The sequence below is a fragment of the Dasypus novemcinctus genome, chromosome 23 (genome assembly GCF_030445035.2).
Source record: "Dasypus novemcinctus isolate mDasNov1 chromosome 23, mDasNov1.1.hap2, whole genome shotgun sequence".
Classification (NCBI taxonomy): Eukaryota; Metazoa; Chordata; class Mammalia; order Cingulata; family Dasypodidae; genus Dasypus; species Dasypus novemcinctus.
The window spans coordinates 39439094-39466781 of NC_080695.1; the positions used below are offsets into that span (position 1 = coordinate 39439094).

General features: G+C 37.3%; 1 protein-coding gene across 1 annotated transcript in view; it reads right to left on the reverse strand.

Annotated features, from left to right (window-relative positions):
- Positions 1-9080: 9080 nt before the first annotated feature.
- The window catches only part of MOSMO (modulator of smoothened), a 65756-nt gene continuing 47148 nt past the window's right edge, over positions 9081-27688 (reverse strand). The window contains exons 2-3 of the mRNA XM_004447372.4: positions 14563-14775; positions 9081-9913 (exon numbers count right to left, since the gene is read on the reverse strand). Coding sequence (XP_004447429.1) covers positions 9729-9913; positions 14563-14775 — 398 coding nt within the window. The 3' untranslated portion in view covers positions 9081-9728. The remainder of the gene's footprint in view (positions 9914-14562; positions 14776-27688) is intronic.

Sequence of the window (27688 nt, forward strand, 5' to 3'; positions counted from 1 at the left end):
AAGGTAACAGACTGCACCACTGCAGCTTGGGGAAGGAAAGGGCAAGTTTCCTTAACTCAGGGAAGGAGTTACCAGCTGGTTGCTGATAACAACCTCTCTCAGGTCACTCTGCTTTTCTCTGCCCTCACAAAAGATTTGGACTTGTTTTCTATTTTTAGTGCTTCTGGGTCAGCAGAGAACTATGGCTTAGACTAGGAAAGCCCTGAGGCCTGCTTGTCTTCCTGTAATTGGAACTGAGGAGAGCCTGCCACAAACCTGAAGGGCGGTCACCTCCCCTTCCTCCTCAGGTTCCATGGGTTCTCCCAGACACACTCTCTGGGACAGGTCTGGCAGCCCTCACCCCACACCAGGTCCAGCCCCACCCAAACCTGGCTAAGATCGTATCAGGTGCAGTGACCTCTTAGCATCTGAGAGAGATCATCTGCAGTGTTCCCAAACTAGGCACTAGGAAAATACATGTACACTCCAACACGGGGTATTCTGCTTCAGAACTGTGGTAAAGTGTGGGAACATGAGTTTTTAATAATGGTTCCGGGTGATTATGATGTAACCAGTCCTTGGCCCATCATTGGGGACCTTTCCAGCCCCTTCTTTTGTAGAGGTCAAGGGAGACAAAGTAATGTACCTAGCATTGAGCAGCTTGTAAATGCTTAAAGGATCTGTACTTAGTTTTTCTTATCCAGGTTGTTTCTCAAATCACTGTCTTCACTTTCTAAACCCTTCATTGTATACCTACATTGAACAGTAGTTTTCACATGGTAGAGAACCCCTTCAGATGCTGACCTCAGCAGTGGCTCCTATAGGACAGGTCAGAAAAAGCAAAACCCTTCAAAATAGAAACTGCTTACCTATCACAAGTTACTGTGGGTAGAATAGGCGTGAGTTGAGAGCAGTGTGTGTGAGTCCAGGACATTTGGCATCTGGTCAGTACCAACAAGGCAGGAGAAAAGGAAGATCAGAGAGAGGTAAGGAAGTCATAAGAGACTGAGAGCAACCAGCGCAGTGGTAAACAAGAGGTGAGGACTCGTGTGCCCACCTTTATTAGAAATGGCAGGGGAAGGGGCTGGCTGAGCTTGAGCCACCATATTTGAAGACATGGGAGCTCCACAGAAGTAGTCTACCACCCTCACCCATGCTCCATGGATGCACGGATTTTCAACATTTTACAAGAAGTGAAAACCAACATTGAAAAGTGTTTGTTAACACCTTTCTTCTACTTAACCTTCCATGGCACATACATTCTGGAATTATTTATGCCAGATGGATATAGCAGAGTAAGAATTTCAGGCTGTATGACCAACCAAGAGAAAAACCACAGCTAACCAAAAGATTGAAGTCAGAAGCCAAAGCAGGGGAGGTGAGGGATATAGCAAGAGGAAAGTAAGTGTGTATCAAGGTTCTTTTCATTAAGAGTCAGAAACTCAACTCAAACTTGCTGAAGGAAAATGGAATTTATTTGCTCATGAAACAGAAAAGCCCAATGATAGTACTGGTTTCAGGTGTAGCTTGATCCAAAGATAAAATGATGTCCACAGAAATCTGTCTCCATTTCTGAGCTTCCTTTTTTTCTGTGATGCCTTCCTTCTTAGGCAATCTCTTCTTGCGTGGTTGACATGGGTGCTAGGCAAACAAACTCCTATATTAAAAAAAGAGGAAAGGCTATTCCCCCAGACAAACAGAGGGCAAGCAATCAGAGATCTGAAGATCCGAGAGAGCAGGGACCTGCTTAGGATTTGGTAGCAACATCTTGGTGAGATCCCAAGACCTAAGAGGAAATGGGTCCTTGGTGCATCCAGGGGGAGTCCACAGGCCTAGGAGTTCCCAGGTCACCAATATCTACCACGCCCCAAGCATGGGATGGAAACAGTAGAACAACTGCATCATAGTTTTATTTTGGAGCTGGGACAACTGATGTTTCAACAGTAAGTATAGTAGATAACAAATGACTGGAGGGACCTTCCTAATGTTTCAGCCAGGGGCATGTGAATAACCCTAGGATACCCTAATAACTGAGAGATTTCTACTGACATGGTTGAAAGGGACTTAGAGTGAGATCTGAGTTGATTTTTTAAGGAAATGCTGTTTGGGGTGGTGGAAGGGGGAAGAGCCTTTTTGGGAAAATTTCCCTGGGTGCTCAAATCCTAATGGGCCCCAACAAAATCAGTGGGTGACATCATCTTAATTTTGCCAATCCAGGAAGTTAGCACTATAAAATACCACCTTATAAGAGACAAAGCTTGACAATGAGAGGGAATGATGGGAGATTGACAAGAAGAAGTGGGAGGTTTTTATTTCCTTTCAACAAAGCAGATTAAGATTCACAAGTTGTCCTTAAATAGGGACAACCTTTTATGGCTGTTTGCATTTCATGCCCATAAGAAGCAAACCATAGATTTAGCTGTTACAGCCAAGGAATCATGCAACTGGGACCAGATATTTTTGTTTCCTTTAAACTAGCCAAACTGACAATGTAGGCCAGCAGGAGTCCTAGATTTGAAGTCAGGGAACTTAGATTGCAAATCAAGATTCATGGATTACTAGTTATAGAATACTGGGTAAAGAGTTTACCTTTTTAACACTTAATTTACCAGTATGTAAAATACCACTTCCTACCTCACAGGAAGAGGATTTAGGAAAGTGACATGGAAAAGTTCATAACACAATGAATTTGATGTTAGTTTCTTTACCCAAATACTTACTGGATGTCATTATTTCTTAACCATGGTACTTAAAAAAAAATGAACTGCTGTCATAGAGTAGTTAATATGCTTCAGTGAGAAAGTCAGGCTATTATGGCATTTGGAAAGTTTCTATTGTCTAAAGCCTAAGTTCACAGCAGCTTTATTTTTAATAGCAAAAACCTGGAAACAACCTAAATGTACATCAACAGGGGAAGAGGTAAATATATACAGCAAATGTAATACTATGCAGCCATTCAAAACAAGGAAGATCTATATTTACTGACACAGAAAGATATCCATCACATATTAGGTTAAAAAAGAAATTAGTGGGAAATATATATAACATGATCTTGTTTTTGTGGAAACAACTGAACAAGACACACCCATTGCACATATATCTATCTATATCTATATCTATATCTATATCTATATCTTTATCTATGTTATGGAAGCACTAAAAAAATGTCTGGAAGAATACCCACCCCAAACAGTTAATGGTGGTTTTATCCAGAAGGTAAATTGTGGGGAAAGGAATTTTAATTTTCTGTACTCCTGTTTAATTTTTTTAAAAAGTATGGAAAACATGTGTTACTGTAAAAAAAAAAATCCATTCATCCCAGTTTAGGGTCCTAGTAGCTTCCTTCTCCACAACAGCACTTAGGGCAAGAAAAAGTTATTGATGATCCTGAAAGCAGAAATGAAGGAAAGTATAAATATTGGAATAGGGGGTAGGAGGGCTGGGATTGCAACAGTAAATCCATGTTGTCACTCACTAACTACATTAGTAAAGTATGTAGTAGCTGAGGTGGTCAAAAGCTTTTTGGATATAGGGATTCAATTCTTTTCCCTAGAGCAATTTATTATGGATAATGGAAAGGATTGGTTCTTCAACTGTATTTGCATTTTGCTGTAGAGAACAAAACAATGTAAAAGAATGTTTGTATATTTTCATTTAAGAAAATATTCTAATTGTCTTAGATGACCAATATTAAATACTTAAACAACATGAGAAAGAGTGCCAGAGTCAGGGCATGACATTTGTTTTGTTGGCCTGCCCTGACAGATAAATGGGGATTTGTTATTGACCTATTAATATACATTGCTAATACTTAAGTGACATAAAACAGCCAGTTGAGGATAATCATATCTAAAATGAGAGCAAATCCTTGAGTCCATATCTCTTAGCAGAAATAATGAAAACCATTTTGGCAGAACCAAGTCCCTGCAAAACATTCCAAATGTATGGCTTCAGGACAGCAGAGAACTAACAAGCTTGACAAAGCCAGGAGAAAATTCTCTCAGGATTAGCAGAGTACTTGCATCATCCTGGTCTTTTTAGCATAAATATCAATGTTTGAGCACTATGAGTTCAGCAGTAAAGGTTCCTGAGTCCACAGGGAAATCCTAAAGAGGTCAATGAGGCTGACGCTATATAGTCAAATACTTAAAAATACTGACCACTCTGATCTAGATTGATCTAAGCAATCCTTTGCCTTCAGGAAGAGTTTCACTGAAACAATCTGGGCAGAGAGATGACTGTGTCTTTCAGATGTCCAAGAAATATGGTTTCATAATTTTCCCTTATTACCTAGCCCCAAATTTAATAATAATTCAATTGAATGTGTAAAGCATTGTGCCTGGTCTCCAGGGAGAACAATACAAGTAAGTCATACTCTTTGTATTCAAAGAGTTTATAATCTAGTAATTGAGAAAAGCTTAATAGTAATAGCAACAATAACATTTGAATGCTTCCTATGTGCCAGGCATTTTCTACGTTTTCCCTTGTTTAAACCAACAATAACCCCATGAGGTAGGTACTATGATTAGCCCCATTCTAGGAAGGAGAAAACCAAGTTTCACAGGGGTTAAATGGTCAGCTAGAAATGTGGACTTGTGATTTGAATCCTCTCTAGAAAGAAGTTCTGTAACAGAGGTATAAGCAAAAGAGAAACAAAGCAGAAGAAATTAAATATATTTTAAATGAGGGAGGGACTAGAGAAAACTGCATGGAGGAGGAAGTACAGAAACAGCCAAGGGGAATAAGTTGTAGTGAGAGAATGGCAAATAGGGCATTTGTCAGTGAAAAGTGAAGAGAGAGTGGTGGGAAATGAAATAAGATTGAAGAGACAGTCTGAAGTCAGATTATGAAGGGTTTTGAACACTATGCTAAGGGAGTTTATACTCCATTCTCTAGGTAATGGGAATGATAGAAACTTAAATAAGGAAATGGCATGCTTTCTTTTGTGTTAGGAAAACTATTTTGGCAGAATTGATTGGGATGGATTGACGTAGATAAAGATTAGATGAAGGAAAACTGGTTTAGATGGCTACAGAGTATGAACAATTGTTTTCAAGGCCCATTCGGCGGGGTATTCTTTCTTTTGTTGAGCGCTCTGCTGAGACCTAGTCATTCTGAGGCCTCTATTTCTTCATCTGGAAAATGGAAACATTGTAGATGTTTTTTTAGATTCTGTCCTACTCTAACATTTTACAGGTTGTATGGAAAATCTCTTCTTGAAACTTAATCTTGGTGGTCTTCTGTGATTGGAACTAGGGCTGCCTTGTAGATATCTCGAATGTGCTTATAAATATCATTCCAGTATTCTTTTTCTGCTGAGAAAGGAACCAAAACTCCAAAAAATAATGTAGCATTACATTATCTTTAATACCACTTATAAATAACTACTTCTTCTTGCTGTTGCTGGGCAACTGTGACCCAAAAGAGTTGACTTTGCATAAAAGGAACTCACAGTCCTCTAGTCTTAGTGTTTATCCTATAAAGCAATCTTCCATCCAGTGGCTCAACAGAGTTGATGGATGACTAAGTCAAAACAAAAACTCATGTTATTGTTTTTAAAGACACTTTGTTGCCTTCAGAAGACTAAAGCAAAGATGAATGGGCTTAGGTATATGTGCAAAGAAGAAGAAAAAGATGGCTGGCCTTGTAGTCCTTGGCTCAATTTCTTTCACCTGTTCCATGGAAACATGATGCAGAAGAGAAAGACACATGTATGTGGCCTTTTGTTGTTGAAACATTCTTCTTAATGATAAACATGGCCTAATCCATGCCCTAAAATATCAACACCTCTTCTCTAGGCGAAAGCCAGGAAAGGGAGTGGTAAAAGGGAGGGGAGATCTCCATTCCCCCAACCAACCTGCACATTGCAAACAACAAAATCAGTCTAAGAGGTACAGAAGTGTCATTGTGTGACTATGTGAAACCTCTATATGAACCCAATTTCTAAAATCAGACCTTATTTTAAAGTAATTGAAGGCTTTTTAGTTTCTTTAGTAGACAATTTATTTTGATAAACTTGCTCAATAACAAAAATACAAGTGAAGAAAATTATGTTCATTTATACAGTTTGTATTAACAATTTGTTTTTAAACTATTAATTGAAAAAATGTTATAACCAATTAGAAAACAATTCTTAATAAAGTTGGGGATAATATACAGACCTTGATCACAAACTTTAAAATCTCTTGAGGTGAAACAATGAGTTAAGTCCTGTGTTGGAAAGGAATCCTACCTACACAGATCATTTTTCTTTCCTTCATATATTTTTATCCTTCAAAAATTTTCTGAAAGACAGCTTACCATTTTGAATTGTGAATGTAAATTTAATTTTTAAAAGGAGATCAAAGTGGGATGATAAAACAGTTACTGCAATCAGAGTAACTCATGACTGGTAGTCTTTTAATAAAGACAAAATAAATACAACATGTTCTTCCCAGGAAGCCCATGATGCAAAATAATAACTAAGAGGATATACAAAGTTAGTGTCCAATACTTTTTCAGGGCTTTTCCTCTAAATCAGTAGATTGTTTGTCACCAGGACTATTTATTATTATTTAAGTTAAGAGATTAAACAGTGAATTCATAGAACATCACATAGAGATATCAAAGCTTTAGGCAAAAGGGTAAAAACCAATTACGTGTTTTGGTCATCTAGAACATTAAAAAGAAAAAAAAGAGTTGTCCTTCAAAAACAAAACAAATGAAACAGAAAATAGGTTTATAAGAGGTACGAGAGTCAGAAAAATTACATATACACATTAACAACATAGAACATGGATTACCTTTGGAAAGAATCATACTGAAATGCTTGCTTTTAATGACTTGAAGTACTTTTCACGTTTACAGGTGTTTCGGCATGTTCAATAGGAGCTTCCAAAAATTTCAAACTAATTAAATCTTGTGCAAATAAAACCTATAAATAGTTTTCAGCAGATTTTACAGTGACGTTCTTAGGTATGAGAAGAATGCACACACTCTAAAAACAATGTAACAGACAAAAATTTGACAAATGATTGCACCATAAAACAGTGTTTTATATACAGTTTACAAGATATGATTTCCTGCTATAAATTAATACTGCACTATATAGTACTTAATATAGTGACCTTTTAAAAAGCAACTGATGGCAGTTGTCTATCTCTTCACTTACAGGATTTATAGAATTTCATATCAACAAGCCCATTTCAATGTTTGGTCTGGAAGAATACAAAGATTTGCCTTCACATACCACTTGATGGGACGGTTTTAATGCTGGCTTAGAGTGCTGACTGGCTAGAGGGAATTTTATCCTACCAGCCATTCATGTCCCCAAGACAATGATGAAATTAAGAATAATTTAATGGTTTGGGTTAATTGATACAAACGAAACCTTTAATTTTGCAATCTTATATGTAATACCACTGTAAGTGAAAGAAGTAAACAGTGGGGAAATTCTTAGCAGCTGAGAAATTCTCTCTCCCCATGCTCATGATCCAGTTAAAAATATTTTGAGAAACTATTTACAATAAAATTCATCTTTTGGAAGAGAAAAGCTCTTGGTTATATCATAAATTAATCTGATTCACACTTTGCTAACACTTTATCTCAGTGGTATAATGGTAACAACCAAAGCTTTCCTTCAAAGTGATCCATTAATTTAATGGGAACTGCAATTCCAAATGTCCAGAGAACATGTCCAGTGGTATTCTTAGAACTGACTAGACATCATAACACTTGGGGGAAAAAAGAGTCTCCTTCAGACATTCCCCAGGGTTTCTTTTCCCTGGGAAGCAAAAATGTGACATTCTCCAGGAACACTCAAGGAATATACCACCGTACTGGCCCACCTCTTACCCTCGACTCCCCAAGTGAGCTGAAATACTGGGGTTTTCTTACATGATAAAATACTGCTGAATGTCAAAAGAGACCAGTGTCAAATACCTCAGGCTCCTCCATTTCACACTTGGAATATCTGAGGAGGTAACCCCATCTTCAATTTATAATTTATCTATAATTTATCATCTGGCTTCTTAAAAAAAGTTCATTTCTGCTTTTTGTGGAGCATGGGCTACACAGGACTCTCTTTTGACAGGTACATTTGGGTTGGTTGCCATTTCACTATAAAGAAGGAAAATTTAGCTCCATTGCCATGAAAGACGCTCCTGCCCCACGTTTCAAACAGGAGATTATCTATTGTGTTCATTTGAAAAAGCAACTAAATTTTGACATGGAGGCATGGAAATGTGGAGAAGAGAAACACTGTATTTTTAAATTATTTGTGGATTCAATGATTAGCTGCAATGCTTCTTTTATGAGAAAAACTTAAAGCTGTGGGTTTAGTACAGCCCTTTAAATTAAATGCAAAAATGGTTAGCTTTTAGCGAACAAGGCATATAGCATATAAAGAAAATATTGTATTGCTCAGGTTTTTGATAAAGGAGATATATTAATAATGATTACAGATGAAAGGAACATAAGACTTAATTTTTATGGCAGGATAAAATTAGTGTTGTAAATAGCCAAAATATTGTGAATTGATATTTACTAGTGAACTCTGTATCTATGTATTGTGTGCTTGAACATATAAAATGTATTATTAATGTAACAGACTGAGCCAGTAGAAAAGAGAACCTCTGTACATTAGACAACAGTCACTAATAATTTATATAGTGTCAGATCCCCCAAATTATAAGGTTTGAACTTCAAAGTTATGACATGATCTTACCTTCTACTATCATATACAAATAAATTAACCCTAGAAAGAATTTTTAGCTTAACTTAAAATTGCACCTAGACAGGTATGGGATTATTTGTACCTATTACAAAAACCTGTTAAAATCAAGGGCTGCTACAAAGAATGAGGTAAACTGAAGACTCTCTCCACTATGCAGCCTTCAGAGAAATGGCTTTTTTTCTACTGAATTCTAGGTTTGCACACCACAGTGTTCTGCTAGCAAAGCATTCAGAGTTCTCTTCCAGGAACTGTTTGCATGTGTGTGTATATAAATTTACACACGCATACACACACACATATATACACACTGTATACTGCATCAGCAAAATATATATATATATTATATATTTATATAAATATAAGGAAGATTTCCCCCACCCACCCACCCCAAACAACATGTTTCTTAGTGTTTGATTTTTTTTTTTGTACACAAAGAATAAGGGATTTCAAGATTTTTACATACACTTTAGCAAACAAGTTTTGATCTATTGGCTTCTTGGTGCAGTAATGCAATGGCAATCTGTTTTGGTGCCAAAGGCTCATACCATTACAAGGGAACTATGAACACTAATTTCTTAGGAGGTGAGGCCAGCCCCACTTGAACTTCTCTTGCATCCCTCTGGTCCATCATGATTCATAAATACTTAGAATTTTTTCCCTCAAATGAATCATTAGACGTTAAAAACAGAGCAACAGAGTCACAAAGGGCCACATGCTTTTCAGTATAAAGCACTCTCCTTCGCTAGGTTGCTATCACAGTGCAGACCTGACTGCCTGAATATGCTCAGGAGATTTAGTCAATATTGTCTGTATTTGGTTAAGGAAAAGCCTTTCCTCTTTTTGTTTTTGTTTTTTTTAAATCCAAAGTGCATAGTGAGAACAAATCAAAGCATTTTTTTCTTTTTAACATCACTTTCATCTAAGCATTTTCTATGAAAGGACTGCTCAGATGCTTTGCCTTTGTCCTCCAACCCTCCAAAAGATTAAAAAAAAAAAAAAAAAAAATAAAAGCAGAGTCAAGCAATTTAGACATTCATCAGCCTGGTAAACAAACTTTGCCAGCAAATAGAAGTCCTACTATTGTAAAGAAAATTGATAAGACAAAAAGTACATATGATGACCCAACTACTGTGTTGTTGGGTAATTTATAAGGTTGACCTCCGACTTCATTGATGTAAAATCCTATTGGAAATATTAGGGCAGCCATACAGAAAAGGATCACTGTAAAACAAACCAAAACACAACATTAGTAACATGGTTTGGTGATTTAAAAAAAACAACAAAAATTTGGCACAAAGGAGGTTTATAAGAAGGATTGTGGGATGGTAACATGGTCAAACCTGTTAAAATATTGACCACTTGCTAAAAGGTTTGCATATATTATAGGTGAAATTATCTCCAGAAGTTTAACAAAAAAAAGCCTTTATTATATAAGGATGATTTTGAACAGGAGTATTAAGAAAGGCTTTCAACAAATCTACCAGTACTCATTTATACTATTCCTGACCACTTAGAAGAGTGATGTAAGGGCACTAGCTACAGTCAGGTAGGGGCTAAGTTCAGACTCTACTACTCACAAGCTGTGCAATCTCAGGTGGGCCTCTGGTTCCATTCTGAAAATAGGGAAGATATTAGAAGGATAAACAAAATACTATAAAGTCCCTGGGACAGTGCCAGGTTGAGAGTAAGAGCTGAATAAATGCTGCCTTTTATTATCATCAGGATTATTTTGCCAATTTTCTGTTCCTCTGAGTTGATATTAGTTAGAAGAAACTGAAAAAAAGGCCCATTCAAATGGAAGTGCCATTTATTGTATTCTGACTCAAAGTCAGCCAGTGGGAAGAGCTATGGACATCTGGGACGATTAGCAAATTGCCCGTGACAATGTTCTATAAATATAAAATCTCTCTCAGTTTTCTGTATATACACAGGTTTAAGTATATGTGTGTGTGTGGGGGTGGTGGTGGTAGTGAAACTTCCTTTGAATTTTGTACATAAACACAAAGAAATATATTATGTGTTAAAATGCTTCTAGAAAGATATCATAAAACCCTTTGTGTGGGTAGAATTATACAGACAAATGTTTAGCAAACAGTATGATCCCCTGTGCTACCGAAAAATAAAAGCTCTTCTTAGAGAACAAAAATTAGGTACCAATAAGCTAGCTTTCCCAGGAAAATATTTTTTGGCCAAACATTCAGAGTCCTTCAAATATCTTTGGAGGCAGAAACATTTCTTCAGTAGTAATGGGAAGGGAGGCATAGGTTACTATCGTCAATGCACATGAAAAGCTGAAACTTTTTGTTATTACCTAAATTACCTGAACATTTTCCAAATTAAACCTATCTGCAGGAATGTTGCCAGAGCCCTGAACATCAGCTGACATTACTCTCTCTCTCTCTTTTTTTTTTTCGTGTGTGTGTGTGTTATTCAACAAAATTTACATGAGAGCCTTGCCAGCTAGGAATCCTTTCCTGGAAGGAAAAACTTCAGCAATATATTTAAAAGTAGCATATTTTCTTGGGTGATATACTAGCTTAAGAAACACATCAGCAAACTTTTTGCTTTATACCATTTAGATAGATATTTTATACTATGCAGAATCTATCCAATTTTGGACCAACTACCACACTAAATATTATATATGCAAACTTGGATTCTTTCAGAATCCTACTACAGAACAAATGAAACTTTCAGGCATTAAGTTTTAAAGCTTTTGGCATTTCTGCTGCATAGTCAGCAATACATAACTTAATTTAGTGCTGCCAATGCCCACTTAGTATTATTTGTCACCAATTTCTAATGGTTTTTATGGCTTAATATGGTTTGGTAAATAAAGCAAAACCATAATCTAAGTAGCTAATAACATACACTCTAATAAAAAAAAAGGGACAAGGTTACTGTTTTAAAAACAGAACTTTCTTCTCAATGTTGACTAATAAAATTTTGAGGAATGCTAAAAAAATTTTAGAATAAAAGTATTTTTGAGATATGTAGATATTAAAGTTGCTCATTCTGTCAACTGATGTGCCAAATTTACTTCTATCCTTTCCCATTTGCGGTTGTAAAATAAAAATCTCTCCTTTATAATGGAGTAACAATTTTGCAACTATATTTAAAGTAGAGCTTAATATTTTATAAGAGTTAAACATTTTCCAAATTGGTTAGGAGAAGCTTAATCAAATTTTAAGGATGCAATGAACTGCCATTCAATCTAACTTTTTTCCTGAAATAATTAAGTTCTTCCTATTTACAGAGGGGCAGAGTTAATATAGGTGGATGTTTTCCTTTTAAACTATTGATAACTGTGAAGATGCTTTAGATCTTAGCGTTATTAATGCTGATAATATCTATTACCCCTTCAAGATTAAGTTCTGGGTACTAAACACACTTCTGAAAGACAATCTTCATTTCCTCCATGGTGCAGCGTTCTTGGTGGTGCGAATTAGAAATCAGGTGTACTGGTAGATAAGGAGATAAACTGGGGAGGCAAAGGAAAGGAGACAGGCCAGACTTGAATAAAATGACACATCTTTGTCTCCCTTACCCCGAGGCAAGCCTCATCTTGTGTGGCTCTCTTTTAAGAGATATTTCTCCACTGTGTGGCACCCATCAGAAAATGCTACCCTCATATTCATAAGGAAACAGCTTCACTGGAATAGAAATGCATGCTCAATACAGATAAAGTACGTTTTCCAGGGTTACGTGGAAACACTAGAGGGAGCCCCATCCCTCTCAGGACTGCTACCCCAAGGAGGCCAACTATGGTAACAAAAACAATGGATTTAAGAAGCCAAGAGAAGTAAGAGCTTTGTGTATACTTAAATGAATTTAACTCCAAGATATATTGCTACGTTAAAAACAAGGTACAAAATAGTGTGAAAAAATCTTGGAAATATATATTTATAAAACATACATACACATACATACATAGTTTTTATGCAGAGAATACCTGTGGTCCCAGAAACTGGTAACAATGGTTGCCTCAGGGAAAGAGATCTTGGATGGCTGGGTGACAGGGCCACAAGTTGATACTCAATTTTCACTTGGTTACTATTTCAAAGGTTTTGAATTATGTATCATATGCACATCTTTCCATTTAAAAATTAAATTATTTAAAAAATAAAACAAAGGAAAAACATGTTATATTGGAGGTAAGTATATAAATAAACATTCTCTGTTGAAGATAAACAAAAAAAACAAGACAACCCTAGTTCTTTCCCTTTATTTGGTCATAAGGATCAAATGCAAATTTTAAATGTTTTCTTTGGCTCAACTTTGTTAGATTATATTTAAGATTTTTGGTATTCAGAGTATATGCATTCCCAAATTTCAATTAAATCCAAAACTAAATTCTTCCTCTCTGACTTTATTTTACTCCTTAAAGAGTGAATTCTATCTAGATGAAGTGTGTCTGTAAGTAAAAGAGTCAAAGTCTCTTCAGATACCCTGTCAACAGCCTTTAATTTAGCAGCATTGTCTCTTTGACTCCTGACTCTACTCTCCAGAAAAGAGAGGCCTTGGGGAGGTCTGAATGAAAGGGGAAATATCACTAACTTGTTTCAAGCTGTTTAACAAGGGTGGAGAAACATTTTTATGTTAAACATACAGTATAAAATTTAAAATTAAGGGAGCTAGAGACCTACCCGGCACCTGGCTCCCCGCCCACCCCCCCACCCGCACCCCCACCCCCGCAAAAAAAAGAGAGAGAGAGAGACAGAGAGAGCCAGAAACATTAAAGAGGAAGTTTCACAGAGAGAAAATGAGAAATAAAGGCTCATGAAGTAATAATCCTTTCCTAGGGCCTTTTAGGATAAACTGTGTTTTAACATTAATAGAGAAACATGGGATTATTCCTAGTCCCTATGATACTAGCTCTAAATGAAAATATCAAGGGGAAGTTACTGTTATAATATGTATTTTTAAAAAACTTGTGCAAAACTGAGATGATTTTAAGGCACTGAATTAGAAGTTAAATCCCACAGAATTTTGTATAGATATTGTCACTCTTTCTTTAGCGGAGGGTTTTTCAACAGTGGAAATTTTGAGGCCAGATAATTCTTTGTTGTGGGGGGAGCTGTTCTGTGCATTGAGCAGCATCTCTGTCCTCTTCCTATTTGATGCTAGGAGCATTCCCCTAGTTGGACAATCAAAAATGTCTCTAGACATCACCAAATGTCCCCTGGAGGGGCAAAATTGTTTTAGAGAGAAAGAAGCAAACAAGCAGAATTACAAAAATATCTTTTCTTGTGTGTTTTTGTTTCTTTTATTTAACTTGGGATAAACCTTTGACGTATTCTGAAATTAAAGCCATTTTGCAAAGTGTAAGAGTATATGTATTGTAAATATATCACATCCTTGGGCATGGCTTAATGGAGAAAGAAATGTTGGTAAACAATTAATAACCAAATGTGTTCATTTTGCAATGGTCACACAACAACTCGAGTAGAAACTCAAAATGATGATTAAAAAGCCAATCACCACCTTCAAGTAATTTATATTTTTGTTGTATTTTCTTCTACATTTATCTTTATTGGATAGACGACACCAATAATTTTAAGAAGAGGAAAAGACTCAGAACAGTTGTAGCTCTGAGTCACAAACCTGGTACATTTATGTCACAATATGACCAAAAACGAAATTAATTAAAATAGCAATTCAAACAAGAGGTGATTAAGATTTTAGACGTCCTGGTCTTGTGGTGAGAGTACTGAAGAACTGGTGGGGACCGTGTGAAGTCTATTTCATGGCAATACGTAACTGGTGTTCTTTGATGATTATGGAGTCCTTATTATTGATTCTTGATTATCTTCATAAAAATACCACTGTGTGTGCTTTTTAGACAAATTTGGTAAGCACAGGTTACTTACTTCCAGTGAATGCTATCCATCGAGCATATTTTGTAGCTTCTCTTCGCCAGTGGGACGCCACCAGCAAACCACATGTGACAGTCAATGAAATGATTCCCATGATGATAAAAAACAGTGTGGTGACCCATTCTGGGGGGAGCCGGGGAGGGATGCAGGTCCGGTCTCGTCCATGGATGGTTTGACACTGTCGTACAAGGCCCACAGTGAGTGCTCCTGGGGAGTTGCAAAAGGTGGGAATACTTTAGTGGGTTTAGCAAATTTAGGGAATATTTCCTACTATCCCCTTACCAGTCCCTAAATCTTGTTTCTCTCTGCATGGGTCATTCAAGCACTTAGTTCCACTGAGTTTGACCCTTCGGCACACTGCTGCAGTTCACAATGTAGTAATCCTTGGCTTAACATACAAATTAAGCTTTTTAAAAGCCTCCCATGAAAGGCAGTCCATCTGGTCATTCATTAAACAAATACTTTTTTTGAGAACTTGTGTCTGGCACTGTTCTAGGTTCCAGGAAAATAACAGAAAGATGTGGTTTCTGCCTTTGCTGAACTTATATGCTAGCAGAAAGAGTTGGAGATTTTCTCTTCCCAGATCCAAGACTCATTGTATATTACTTTATTTGGCTATGGAGAAAAACAATTTTTAGGAAAAGTCTTAATTGAAGAGAAACTTGAAGTATGCCTAATTATAATGCATTTTAAAAATTATATAATGAATTAAACACTAGAAGCAATATATTTTATTAAAGGTAAAAGGACTAATTATTAATTTGAAGTATTTTTTCATTAAATTCAAGAAAATATGCTAAAATCTAGTGGATTACCCCTTCTCTTTGTTAAGTTCAATGATTTTGGTACAGGGTACAAGTATTCACATTGCCAAATCATTATTGATATGCATCAGCATAAAAGCACAAAGGCACTAGTGAAAATTTTTAAGTACCCCCCCCACCATTTAAGTAAGAAAGTGATTTTTGTAAAACATCAAAGGCTATTTTCCAAAAAGATGTTCTGGGGGTCAAACTCAAGGACCTCTTCTATCAAATTTGTGGTGAATTAATTTATAGAAACCCAAATTAGGAATGATTTTTTCCTCTTTCCCATTAAGAAATGCTTCTTTTAAATAAAAACTGCTCATTTTTCCTTTGAAGAGCAACTGCAAATGGGAAAAGTTACCAAAACTATAAGAAAAGAAATTTCTGGCACCGTTTGAAAACACAATAGTCTTTTTGTAACTCTTTTTTGGCCCCATTTTCTCAATATGAACACAAATTTTAAAAATAGACCTCAACATCATAACCCTTGCCATGAACAACTGCCTTCATTGAGGGTAGTCAATAAAATTCCTAGAGGTGTTTTAGGAAAATGCCTTGGTGGGAGAAGATAGCCCATGGCTGGATCTTTATGTATCTATGTATGTGTGGGAAGGTAGGGCTGTTGGAGAGAAGGTGCTTTCTAGCAACTTGCATTTTGCCACTGACACATTTTTAGCAATAAAGCAATGCGTTGAAAGAAGATGAAGCGAGAAATTGGTTCTGCTCTCAAAAGCAGACTCTAAAGCCAACTCTATCTCACCATAACTCTTTAAATACAGTGGGAGAGGTTAAGATTTACACAAGTTGTACTTTTCCTCCAAAACCACGTAATAGTTAGGCCCACCTGGCGGTGTCTGCGCAGGAGGCATAGCACTGTGATGATGGGCTGGTCATGGGCAGGACAGAGGCCGACCAGGGGAGAGGGAACGGGTGGACCTTCACAAGAAGGACTGCCTCTAGCCACTGCTTGCTGCCCAGTGACGTCAAAGGCCAAAGAGAAGCAGAACAGTTCACATTTTTTGATTCTTTAAAGTTTTGTGGTATAACTGCTTGAAACCAGAAAAGGGTAGGGATAGGGTGAGAAAGCACCAGGAAACTGCCTAATTGTCCTTAAATTGAAAACTAACGTTTCCTTGAAAAGAAAACTTGGGGAGGGGAGTGGCTTATTATGATAAAGCGTTTTATTGTAATTTTGGAAATAAAGAAGGCATTCACAGCAGTGCCCAAGAACCAGAAATAACCTGACAAATGTTCAGCTTAACAGAAGAGCTCTGCTCTTCTATTTACAAGGTTCCTTACCACTGGAAATCAAGACCAAATAAATATACAGCAGTTACATTCTGGAAGAAAAGAAAGCTAATGCTAATTGGCACCAGAAGGTTTATGTATATATTAAAATCAATTCATGAATATTTTATTGAATGTCTCTTGTGCCTGGCATTGTTGTAGAGGCCAGAGATTCTAAAACTAATACTGTCACAATTTCAGTGAGAGGAGACTTTGCTTAAAAAAATTATACAAGGGTTGGTACAAATAGTGGTCTATCAACACTGTTATTAAAATCCATTTTCTTCAGTAAGTTTCTAGGTCAACAGAATTAATATCATAGTCACACATTTATCATAAACTCTCTTGGGGGGCGGGTAGCTGCAAGGGTAATTGTGCTGCTACTATAATTACATCTTGTAAATTCAGACACTGTTAATAACCAAACTTTCATCAGGGTGTTTAAGTTTCATCTTTTACCCAAAAGAACTATCTTGTGCCTGTAGATTAAAAAAATCTATCACTTATGTTGACTAGCCAAGATCTTTTCCTTCTTCCAAATTCTTTTAACACATTTAGTCTGTATCACACAATCATGCACTTGATTTTAAGGTAGTCTCTTTTTATCCAAACAAACCATGAGATTTTAACAGGAGGGAATTGCACCTTCTACTTCACGGGAAACTCCCCAGTGGCCTGCAGCCATGGGTACAAAGCAGGAATTAATAAGCATATGGTGAGCTTAAACAAATTAAAAACAAACTAAATTAAAAATCACACTGCATTAAATATATTCTCCTGCAGAATTGTATCTTACTCAGTGTGGTTTACTGCAGCAGTAATTTAGCACAAGGTCAGCGATTCACTAATTTTTGTTTTATCCAACAGGACTTTTGCCTCTTGAAGGAGCCTAAAATTCTCCCCCCCCAAACAGCCAATCCATCTTTACACTGAAGCTGTTTCCTAGGTAACCAATTCAGCCAAATGAAAGATTTGCATACAATAGAAAAAAGGAAACCAAACTAAGAACTAGAGCATCTCACATGCTTCTCAGTATCTCACCTGTATATGCTAGTATGCAAAAGGAAAAATTTAAATGAGTCTTACCCATTAAGTAGAGGTATCTTAAATAAAGAGTCTCTTGACACTCATCATCTATAGATCCGGAGACAGTACTGAAATATTTACCCAGTCTGAGCATGTCTGTTGCCACAATGAGAGTAAGTATAACGCATATCATATTTCCACGTTCTCTATGGAACAGACAGTCTATAATGCAGGGGTTGGAAAGCAGAGAAGCACACACCCACCAGTTTGTCAGGGAAAATCACAGTCCATAAGTGCTTGCCAGCCTGGCTTTAGAGAGGAGTCTCCCAAAGAGTTGGACCTGAGCAAAAATGGCAGAGTTCACACTTGTTGCCTCTCCCAACCTGCCTTTGCTCCCCTCTTATTCACAAAATTCTTCTGCTCAGCTTAAGGTATTGTGATCTGGCCAGCCCCATCCCTGCCACTGATCTGGATCTCTTTGCTGTTTTCTAGGGATATAAAAATCTGTTCTTGACAAGTATCCCCTTGGTAACACAGACCAAATGCTTTCCTACAAAGGTCATAATGATTGACAAAGGCGTAGCAAGTTGCCCCATCCAAGAGCATTTGCATTTAAGCAAGGGACAGTATACCAGCTTAACTGAAACTTAACTGAAAGCTTCATGTTTTGGTGACAGGTTGGCTAAGGAAGTTTAGGAAAATTGGGGGCAGATAAAAATAGGAAGGGACCAGGAAGGGGGAGGACCCCAGTGTAGGTAGTGAGGCACACTGCCTGGCAGTTGATTCAATAAATGAGGAGACACACAAGCACAGAAAATAAGGGCCTATAGGGAATTTTTAAAAGAATTACTTTTTTTAGTTTTTTATTTATTCCCCTCCCCCTGCCCTTATTGTTTATGCTTACTGTCTGCTCTCTGTCCATTGTTGTGTCTTCTTTCCATGTCTGTGTGTCTTTTACTTCTTCCTTTTAGGAAGCACCGGGAACCAATCTCGGGACCTCCAGTGTGGGAGAGACACTCAAATTGTTTGAGTCACCTTATTTCCCTAGTCTGCTGCGACTCGCAGTGTCTCTCCTCTGTGTCTCCCTTTGTTGCATCATCTTGCTGCGCAGCTCTCCGTGGTGCAGACCAGCTCTACTTTACCAGGAGGACCCAGGAATCAAACCTGATGCCTCTCATATGGTAGATGGGAGCCCGACTGCTTGAGACACATCCACTTCCCTATAGGGAATTTTAAAATCTTACAAACTTTTTTCCTCCAGAAGCACTGATACTGGTATTGATTTCATCTGCCATGATTTCTAGTTTCTACCTTATGACAGAAGTGCTTATAAACAGTGAACTGACCAAAACAATGAACAGGTAAAACAAGGAAACTTAATGAACCAAAAATAGAGTTTTTGAAACCTTGGGGAATGTAAAAGGTTCAGGTCAACTATAGTCCCTAAGGAACTAGAGTAACAGTGTCCCCTCCTGTTACTTCCACCTGTTTTTATTCCTCCCTCGTGCTGCCAATTATGAAACCCTATACGTTATCCCCAACGATTATTTTCCTCTTTTCTTCACTTCCTTTCCTATCCAGCTTAAAGTTCTTGATCCATTATATGACACCACCTAACCTAACTTATTGCTTTAATGTCCTTCCACTGCACTTGATTGACAAAAACCATAACCCTGATTCAATATGAATTTCTCCCTTCTTGCATCTATCTACAGGCTGCTGGATGCTGCTGCATAAAATCAACCAATTAAGCATCAGCGCAGAGGGGTGCCACTGTAAATTCCTAATTTACAATCTTAGGGCCTTTACTGCTGTGCAGAAACTAATTTGGCTTCCCTTAATCAGTGCTTCTCCATTCCCTGCCTATTCCAAGTCTCCTGTCACTCTTCAAAATATCAGAACCATCCACCATTACATCACAACCAGTAGGCTGTCTCTACTACTTCTCAGAAAAAAAAAATAGGGACCATTAGACAGCAACTTCTCAATTTCCCACCATCAAATTTATTAATTTATCTGCACATGTTTATTCTTTCAACCTATTAATCCTTTGCGTATTTTGGATCCCATTCCCTTCCACTTTCTTTGAGATCTTGACCAGGTTATTTTTTCTCTTCGTGTATCTATCCATCGTTGGATCTCAAAAAATGTTTAAATATATCCAAGTGTCCCCTATTATACAACAAAACACTCCCACTATGCATACCCTTGCATCTACTTTCTATCTCTATGAATTTGCTGATTCTGGGCATTTCATATAAATGGAATCTTAACAATATGTGGCCTTGTGTGACTTCTTCCACATAGTATGTTTTCAAGTTTCATAAATGTTGTAGCATATATCAGTGCTTTACTGCTTTTTATGGAATAAAAATTCCTTTCAATTTTAGAATTTCTATTTGTTTTTTCTATGTAATTTTTGTCTCTTTATTGATATCCTCTTAGTGGTGAGACATTGTTCTCATTCTTTCAATCCTTTTTTTTTTTTTTTAAGCAACAAAACAATGACATGAGTAGCAAACCTAGAAAGAAATAAGTTTTGGTAATAGAGAGGTATTTAAGGATGCTGCTTATCTAAATTTGTCCCATCTCAATCCTTGCACTATTTATTTTTATATACAACCTAACATTTCCCATTTTAACTACTTTCAAATATACAATTCTGTGGTGGGAATTAAACTCATAGTATTCTGCTACCACCACCATCCATTATGAAAACTTTGCCATCATTTCAAATAAACTGTGTTCCAATTAAGCATTAAATACCCATTTCCTACCCCAAAAACTAGTAACCTGTATTCTAATTCTTCTCTGTGATTTTGCATATTCTAGTTATTTCATATGTATGAGACCTACAGTATTTGTCCTTTTTGTTGTGCCTGGTTTCTTTCACTCAACATGAGGTCTTCAAGTTTCATAGTTTTGTAGCATGCATACAAACTTCATTCCTGAATAGAATTCCATTGTATGAATACAGCACATTTTGTTTATCCATTCTTCTGTTCATGAACATTTGAACTGCTTCCAAATTTTGGCAATTATACATAATACCACTATGAATACAGGTATGCAAATATCTGTTTGAGTCCTTGCTTTCAGTTCTTTTGTGTATATACCTAAAAGCAGGATTAGGGAAGTGGATGTGGCTCAAGCAATTGGGCTCCTGTCTACCACATAGGAGGTCCAGGGTTCAATACCCAGGGCCTCCTGGTGAAGGCAATCTGGCGCATAGGGTAAGCTGGACCATGTGGAGTGCTGGCCTATGCAGGAGTGCCACCCTGTGCAGGAGTGTCAGCTAACGTGGAGAGCTGATGCAAGATGATGCAACAAAAAGAGACACAGAGGAGAGACAATTAGAGACAGAGCAGAACAAGGAGGTAATGGTACAAGAGAATGATCACCTCTCTCCCACTCTGGAAAGTCCCAGGATCGGTTCCCAGAGCTGCCTAATGAGAATACAAGCAGACACCAGAACACACCATGAATGGACACAGAGAGCAGACAATAAAGGACGGCAAGGATAAATAAATAAACAAATAAATTTATATTAAAAAAAAAAGTAGGATTACCAGGTCATATGGTAATTACATACTTAACTTTCTGAGGAATTGCTAAACATTTCCAGTGGCTGCATCATTTTATAGTCCCACCAACAATGTACAAGTGTTCCTATCTCTCCACATTCTCTTCAACACTTATGTTCCGTTGTGTTTTTTTAATAGTAGCTCTTCTAGTGGGTGTGAAATGGTATCTCATTGTGGTTTTGATTTGCATTTCTCTAATGGCTAATGAAGCTGAATATCTATTCCTGTGCTTATTGGCCTTTTGTATATTTTCAAGAAATGTTTATTCAATTCTTTTTATTTTATTTTATATATTTTTTAAAGATTTATTTTTTATTTATTTCTCTCCCCTTCCCTCCCCAGCTGTCTGCTCTCTGTGTCCATTTGCTGTGTTCTCCTGTGACTGCTTCTATCCTTATCAGCGGCACCAGAAATCTGTGTTTCTTTTTGTTGCGTCATCTTGTGTCAGTTCTGTGTGGGCGGCACCATTCCTGGGCAGGCTGTACTTTCTTTCACGCTGGGTGGCTCTCCTTACAGGGTGCATTCCTTGCATGTGGGGCTCCCCTACATGGAGGACACCCCTGCGTGGCACGGCACTCCTTGAGTGCATCAGCACTGCGCGTAGGCCACCTCCACATGGGTCAACGAGGCCTGGGCTTTGAACTGTGGACCTCCCATGTGGTAGACGGACACCCTATCCATTGGGCCAAGTCCACTTCCCTCAATTCTTTTTAAATTGGATTGTCTCAGGAAGCGGATATGGCTCAACTGATAAGAGCATCTGCCTACCATATAGGAGGTCCAGGGTTCAAACCCAGGGCCTCTTGGCCCATGTGGTGAGCTAGCCCACACACAGTACTGCTGTGCACAAGGAGTGCCATGCCACGCAGGGGTGTCCCCCATGTAGGAGAGCTCCACGTGCAAAGAGTGCACCCAGCAAGGAGAGTCACCCCGTGTGAAAAGGAACGGCACCTCATATATGGAGAGCTGACGTGGCAAGATGATGCAACAAAAAAGAGACAGATTCCTGGTGCCACCGGGAATGCAAGCAGACACAGAAGAACACACAGCGAATGCACATAAGAGAGCAGACAACAGGGGGAAGGGAGAGAAATAAATAAATCTTAAAAAAAAAAAGATTGTCTTTTTGTTGCTGAGTTGTAGGTGTTCTTCATATATTATGGATATCAAACACCTATATGGTTTCCACATATTTTCTCTCTTTCTATAGGTTGTCTTTTTACTGTCCTAATAAATTCTTTTGGTGCACAAAAGTTTTTAATTTGGTGAAGTCCCATTTATCTATTTTTTCTTTTGTTGCTTGTGCTTTTGGTGTAAAGCCTAAGAAACATTGCTTAACATAAAGTCCTGAAGATGTTTCCCTATGTTTTCTTCCAGGAGTTTTAGTTTTAGTTCTTATGGACAGGTCTTTGATCCATTTTGAGTTAACTTTTGTATATGGTGTGAGGTATGGGACCATCTTTATTCTTTGCCTATGGATATCTAGTTTCCCTTACACCATTTGTTGAAAAGACTCTCCCCCCCCCCCCACTCCCATTGAATAGACTCAGCTCTCTTGCCAAAAGTCAGCAGGCCAAAGGCGTGAGGATTTGTATTTTAACTCTCATTTAGATTCCACTGATGTGTCTATCCTAGTGCCAGACCGTGCTGTCTTGACTCCTATAGCTTTGTAGTAAATTTGAAATCAGGAATTATGAATCCTCCAATGTTGTTCTTTTCCAAAAAAGTTTTGGCTATTTTATCCTTCCATATGAATTTGATGACTGGCTTTATCATTTCTGCAAGAAAGTCTGTTAGAATTTTTATTGGAATTGCATTGAATCTGAATATTACTTTGGGTAGAATTGACATCTTCACAATACTTAGTCTTTCAATCCATTAACATGGAATGTCCTTCCATTTATTTAGGACTTCTTTAATTTTAATCAGCAATGTTTTGTAGTTTTCCATGTACAAGACCCTTATATCCTTGGTTAAATTTATACCTAGAAGATATATGATTCTTTTCTATGTTATTGTAAACAGAATTTTTTATTTCCACTTCAGATTGTTCATTACTAGTGTATAGGAACATTACTGATTTTTGTGTATTGATCTTGTACCCTGCCACTTTGCTGAATTTGTTTATCAGCTCTAGTAGCTTTATTGTAGGATTCTCTACATACAGCATCATGTCTTTTGTAAACAGGATTTTACTTCTCCCTTTCTTATTTGAATCTTTTGGCAATTATTTCTTTTTCTTGCCTAATCCCTCTGGTTAAGACTTCTAGTGCTGAATAACAGTGCTGACATTAGGTATCTTTGTTTCCTGATCTTAGGGGGAAAGTTTTCAGTTTTTCCCCATTGAGTACGATTTATGGATGTTTTCTTCTATTCCTAGATTTTTGAGTGTTTTTATAGGAAAGGGTGCTGAACTTTGTCAAATACCTTTTTTGCATTAATTGAGATGATCATGCTGTTTTTTTCCCCCACTTCATTCATTAATATGGTGTATTGCATTAATTGATATTCTTATATTGGACCACCTTTGCATACTTGGAATAAATCCCACTTGATCATGGCATATACTTTTTTAAATGTGCTGCGGGATTCAGTTTGCTAGCATTCTCTCCCACCCCCACAGATGGCTCCCTCATCTGTTTGCTTGTTGTTTTTGTTCTTTGTCTGCTTTTTTGTTGTTGTTCATTGTCTGCTTGGGTTTTTTTTTTTTTTTCTCTTTCTTTCTTTAGGAGGCAATGAGAACTGAACCTGGGACCTCCCATGTGGGAGAAGGGCGCTCAACTGCTTAAGCCACATCCATTCCCTGCTTGTTTTTTTCGGTTATTGTTCGTTGTCTGCTTGTTGTTTTTTCTTATTGTCTGCTTGTTTTTTGTTTTGTTTTTTTAACTTGATGTCTGCTTGTTGTTTGTCATCTTTAGAAGACACCGGGAACTGAACTGGGGACTTCCCGTGTGGGAGGCAGGTGTTCAACTGATTTTGCATCTCTATTTGTGGGGAGTATTGGTCTGTACTTTTATTGTCTTGGAATATCATTATCTGGCTTTGGTATTAGGGTAATGCTGGCCTCATAGAATGAGTTAGAAAGTGTACCCTTCTCTTCAATTTTCTGGAAGAGTTTGAGCAGTACTGGTGTTAACTCTTCTTTAAATGGTTGGTAGATACCAGTGAAGCTGTTTGATCCTGGGCTTTTATTTGTTCGGAGGTTTTTGATTACTGATTCAGTCTTTTTAATTGTTATTGGTTTGCTGAGTCAGTGTAGGCTGTGTGTTTCTAGGAATTTGTCCATTTCATCCAGGTTATCTAAATTGTTGGCACATACTTTTTTCATAGTGTCCTCTTACAGTCCTGCAAATTTTTGTGTGGTCATTGCTAATGCCCTCCCTTTTATTCCTCATTTTAGTTATTTGCATCTCATCTTTTTTTTTTGGTCAGTCTAGCTAAATATTTTTCAGTGTTATTGATCTTTACAAAGAACCAACTTCGAGTTTCATTGATTCTATTGTTTCTCTTTTCTCTATTTCATTTATCTCTGCTCTTTATTTCCTTCCTTCTGCTTGCTTTGGGTTTAGTTTGCTCTTCTTTTTTTAGATCTTCCAGTTGTGAGGTTAGGTCTCTGATTTGAGCCTTTCTTTTTTAAATGCAAGCAATTAGAGATATAAATTTGTCTATGAGCAGTCTTTGTTGTATATTTTTGTTTTCATTTGTCTCAAAATATATCCAGATTTCCCTTGTGATTTCTTCTTTGACATCTGATTAAATGTATGTTGTTAACCTTATATAGACGTGGGGATTTTCCAGTTCTCCCTATGTTGTTGATTTCTACCTTCATTCCACTGCGGTCAGAGATGTTTTGTATAATTTAAATATTTTTAAATTGAAATTTGCTTTGTGACCTAACATATGGTCTATCCTAGAGAATGATCCATGTGCACTTGAGAAGAATGCATATTCTGCTGTTTTGGGGTGGAGTATTCGTTCTGTATATGTCTATTAGGTCTACTTCATTGATAGCATCATTCAAGTTCTCTGTTTCCTTATTGAACTTCTGTCTAGATGTTCTATCCATTCATAAAAGTGGTGTATTGAAGTCTCCAATTATTATAGTAGAGGTGCATATTTCTCCCTTCAGTTATGTCAATGTTCACCTCATGTATTTTGGGGCACTGTGGTAAAATGCATAAATGTTTAGAATTGTCATTTCTTCTGGGTGGACTGAACTCTTTATTAATATAAAGTGTCTTTCTTTGTCTCTTGTAAGAGTTTGTGTCTGAAAGTCTATCTCATCTGAATATCACTATAGCTACCCAAGCTCTCTCTTGCTTGCTATTTGCATGGAATATGTATTTTTTCCATTCTTTCACTTTCAATCTGTTTGTGTCTTGGTGTCTTAGGTGAGTGCTTCTTTATCCATTCTGCCAATCTGTATCTTTTCATTTGGGAGTTTGATCCATTTGCATTCAGTGTAACTGACAAGGCAGGACTTACTTTAGCCATTCTGTCTTCCGTTTCTTATAAATCTTACATAATTTTTGTCCCTCTTTTCCTTTATCGCAGACTTCTTTTGTATATAGTTGATCTTTTGTGCCGTAACTAATTGATCCTTTCCTCATTTCTGCCATCTGTATATATTTCAAATATTTTCTTTGCGGTTACCCTGGGATTTGTATTAAACAACTTAAATCTATAGCCTACTAGTTTGAAAAGATAACAACTTAAATTTAATAGTGTACAGTCTCTGCTCATATACTTCTCCATTTCCCCTCTTTGTGTTGTTTTTGTCACATATACTCCTTTATATTTTTCATGTCCATAACATGGAAATTAGACTTCTTATTCAATTGTATTCTAATTTGTATAGGAAATAAAGAGTAGAGTTGCATACTGTGTATATCGTACTACTGGGTTTTACCTTCACCCTTTTTAAAAAAATTTCTCTCTCCTTCACCCCTCACTCCCCATTGTCTGCTCTTTGTGTCCACTCACTGTGTGTTCTTCTGTGCCTGCTTGCATTCTTGTCAGTGGCACTGGGAATCTGTGTCTCTTTTTGTTGCATCATCTTGCTGCATCTGCTGTTCATGTGTGCGGCACCACTCCTGGGCAGGCTGCAATTTTTTTGTGCGGCACAGTTCTCCTTGCGGGGGTACACTCCTTGCGTGTGGGGCTCCTCTACGCAGGGGACACCCCTGCATGGCACGGCACTCCTTGTACACACCAGCATGGCATGTGGGCCAGCTCACCACACAGGTCAGGAGGTCCTGGGTTTGAACCCTGGGCCTCCCATATGGGAGGCGGATGTGCTATCAGTTGAGCCAAATCCACTTCCTGCCTTCACCCTTTTAAGTACCTTTACTGGAGATCTTCACTTCTTCATTCTACTCTAAGCTACTATCTCCTGTGCTTTCCTTTTAACCTGAAGAACTCCCCTTAGTATTCTTGGTGCCTGGTGGCAGGCCCCTTTGTGACCAATTTTTGCTGTTTTTGTTTATCTATGAACTCCTTAAAGTCTCTCATTTTTGAAGGACAGTTTTGGCAGATAAAGAATTTTTCACTGGCAGTTTTTCTCTTTCAGTAACCTTAAATATGTCATACCACTGCTTTCTTGCCTCCAGGATTTCTGATGAGAAATTGGCACTTAGTCTTATTGAGGACAGATCCCTTGTAAGTGACAAATTGCTTTTCTCTTGCTGCTCTCAGAATTCTCTTTATCTTTGGCACCTGACATTTAGATTATTTTAGACATATTTAGACATTTAGATTTAGATAATGTATCATGGTACAGTGGGTATATTAGTATTTATCCTGTTTGAAGTTTGTTGTGCTTCTTGGACATTTATATTTGTCTTTCGTGTGATTTGGAAAATTTTTGACCAGTATTTCCTCAAATATTCTTTCTGCCCCCTTTTCCTCTCCTCTTTCTGGTGCTCCCATAAATTGTAGATTTGTATGCTTCATGTAGTCCCACAGGTCCCTTAGGCCCTGATCACTATTTTTCATTCTTTTTTCAATCTGTTCTGCAGACTGTATGCTTTAAATTGCATTGTCTCCTAGTTCATTGATTCTTTCTTCTGCTTGTTTAACTCTGCCATTCAACACTTGTAGTGTATTTTAATATCCGTTATTGTGTTTTTCATCTATAAGTCTATGTTCCTTTTTTTTTTTTTTTGGTAATAATACATTTTACTTTCAGAGAAGTTTTAGATTTATAGAAAAACTGCACCAGAGTATAGGGAATTCCCATACAACCCCCAAACCCTCACACTTTTAAAGTTTTATAATTCTACTTTTTGTTCCTAAATTGTCCTCCTTATATCCTTTAGTTCTATATTCCAAATTGTCTAACCATATATTCCTTTAGCTCCTTGAATTGACTTAGGAGATTTGTCTTTGATTAGTTTCTCCACTGTCTATGTTTCCTCT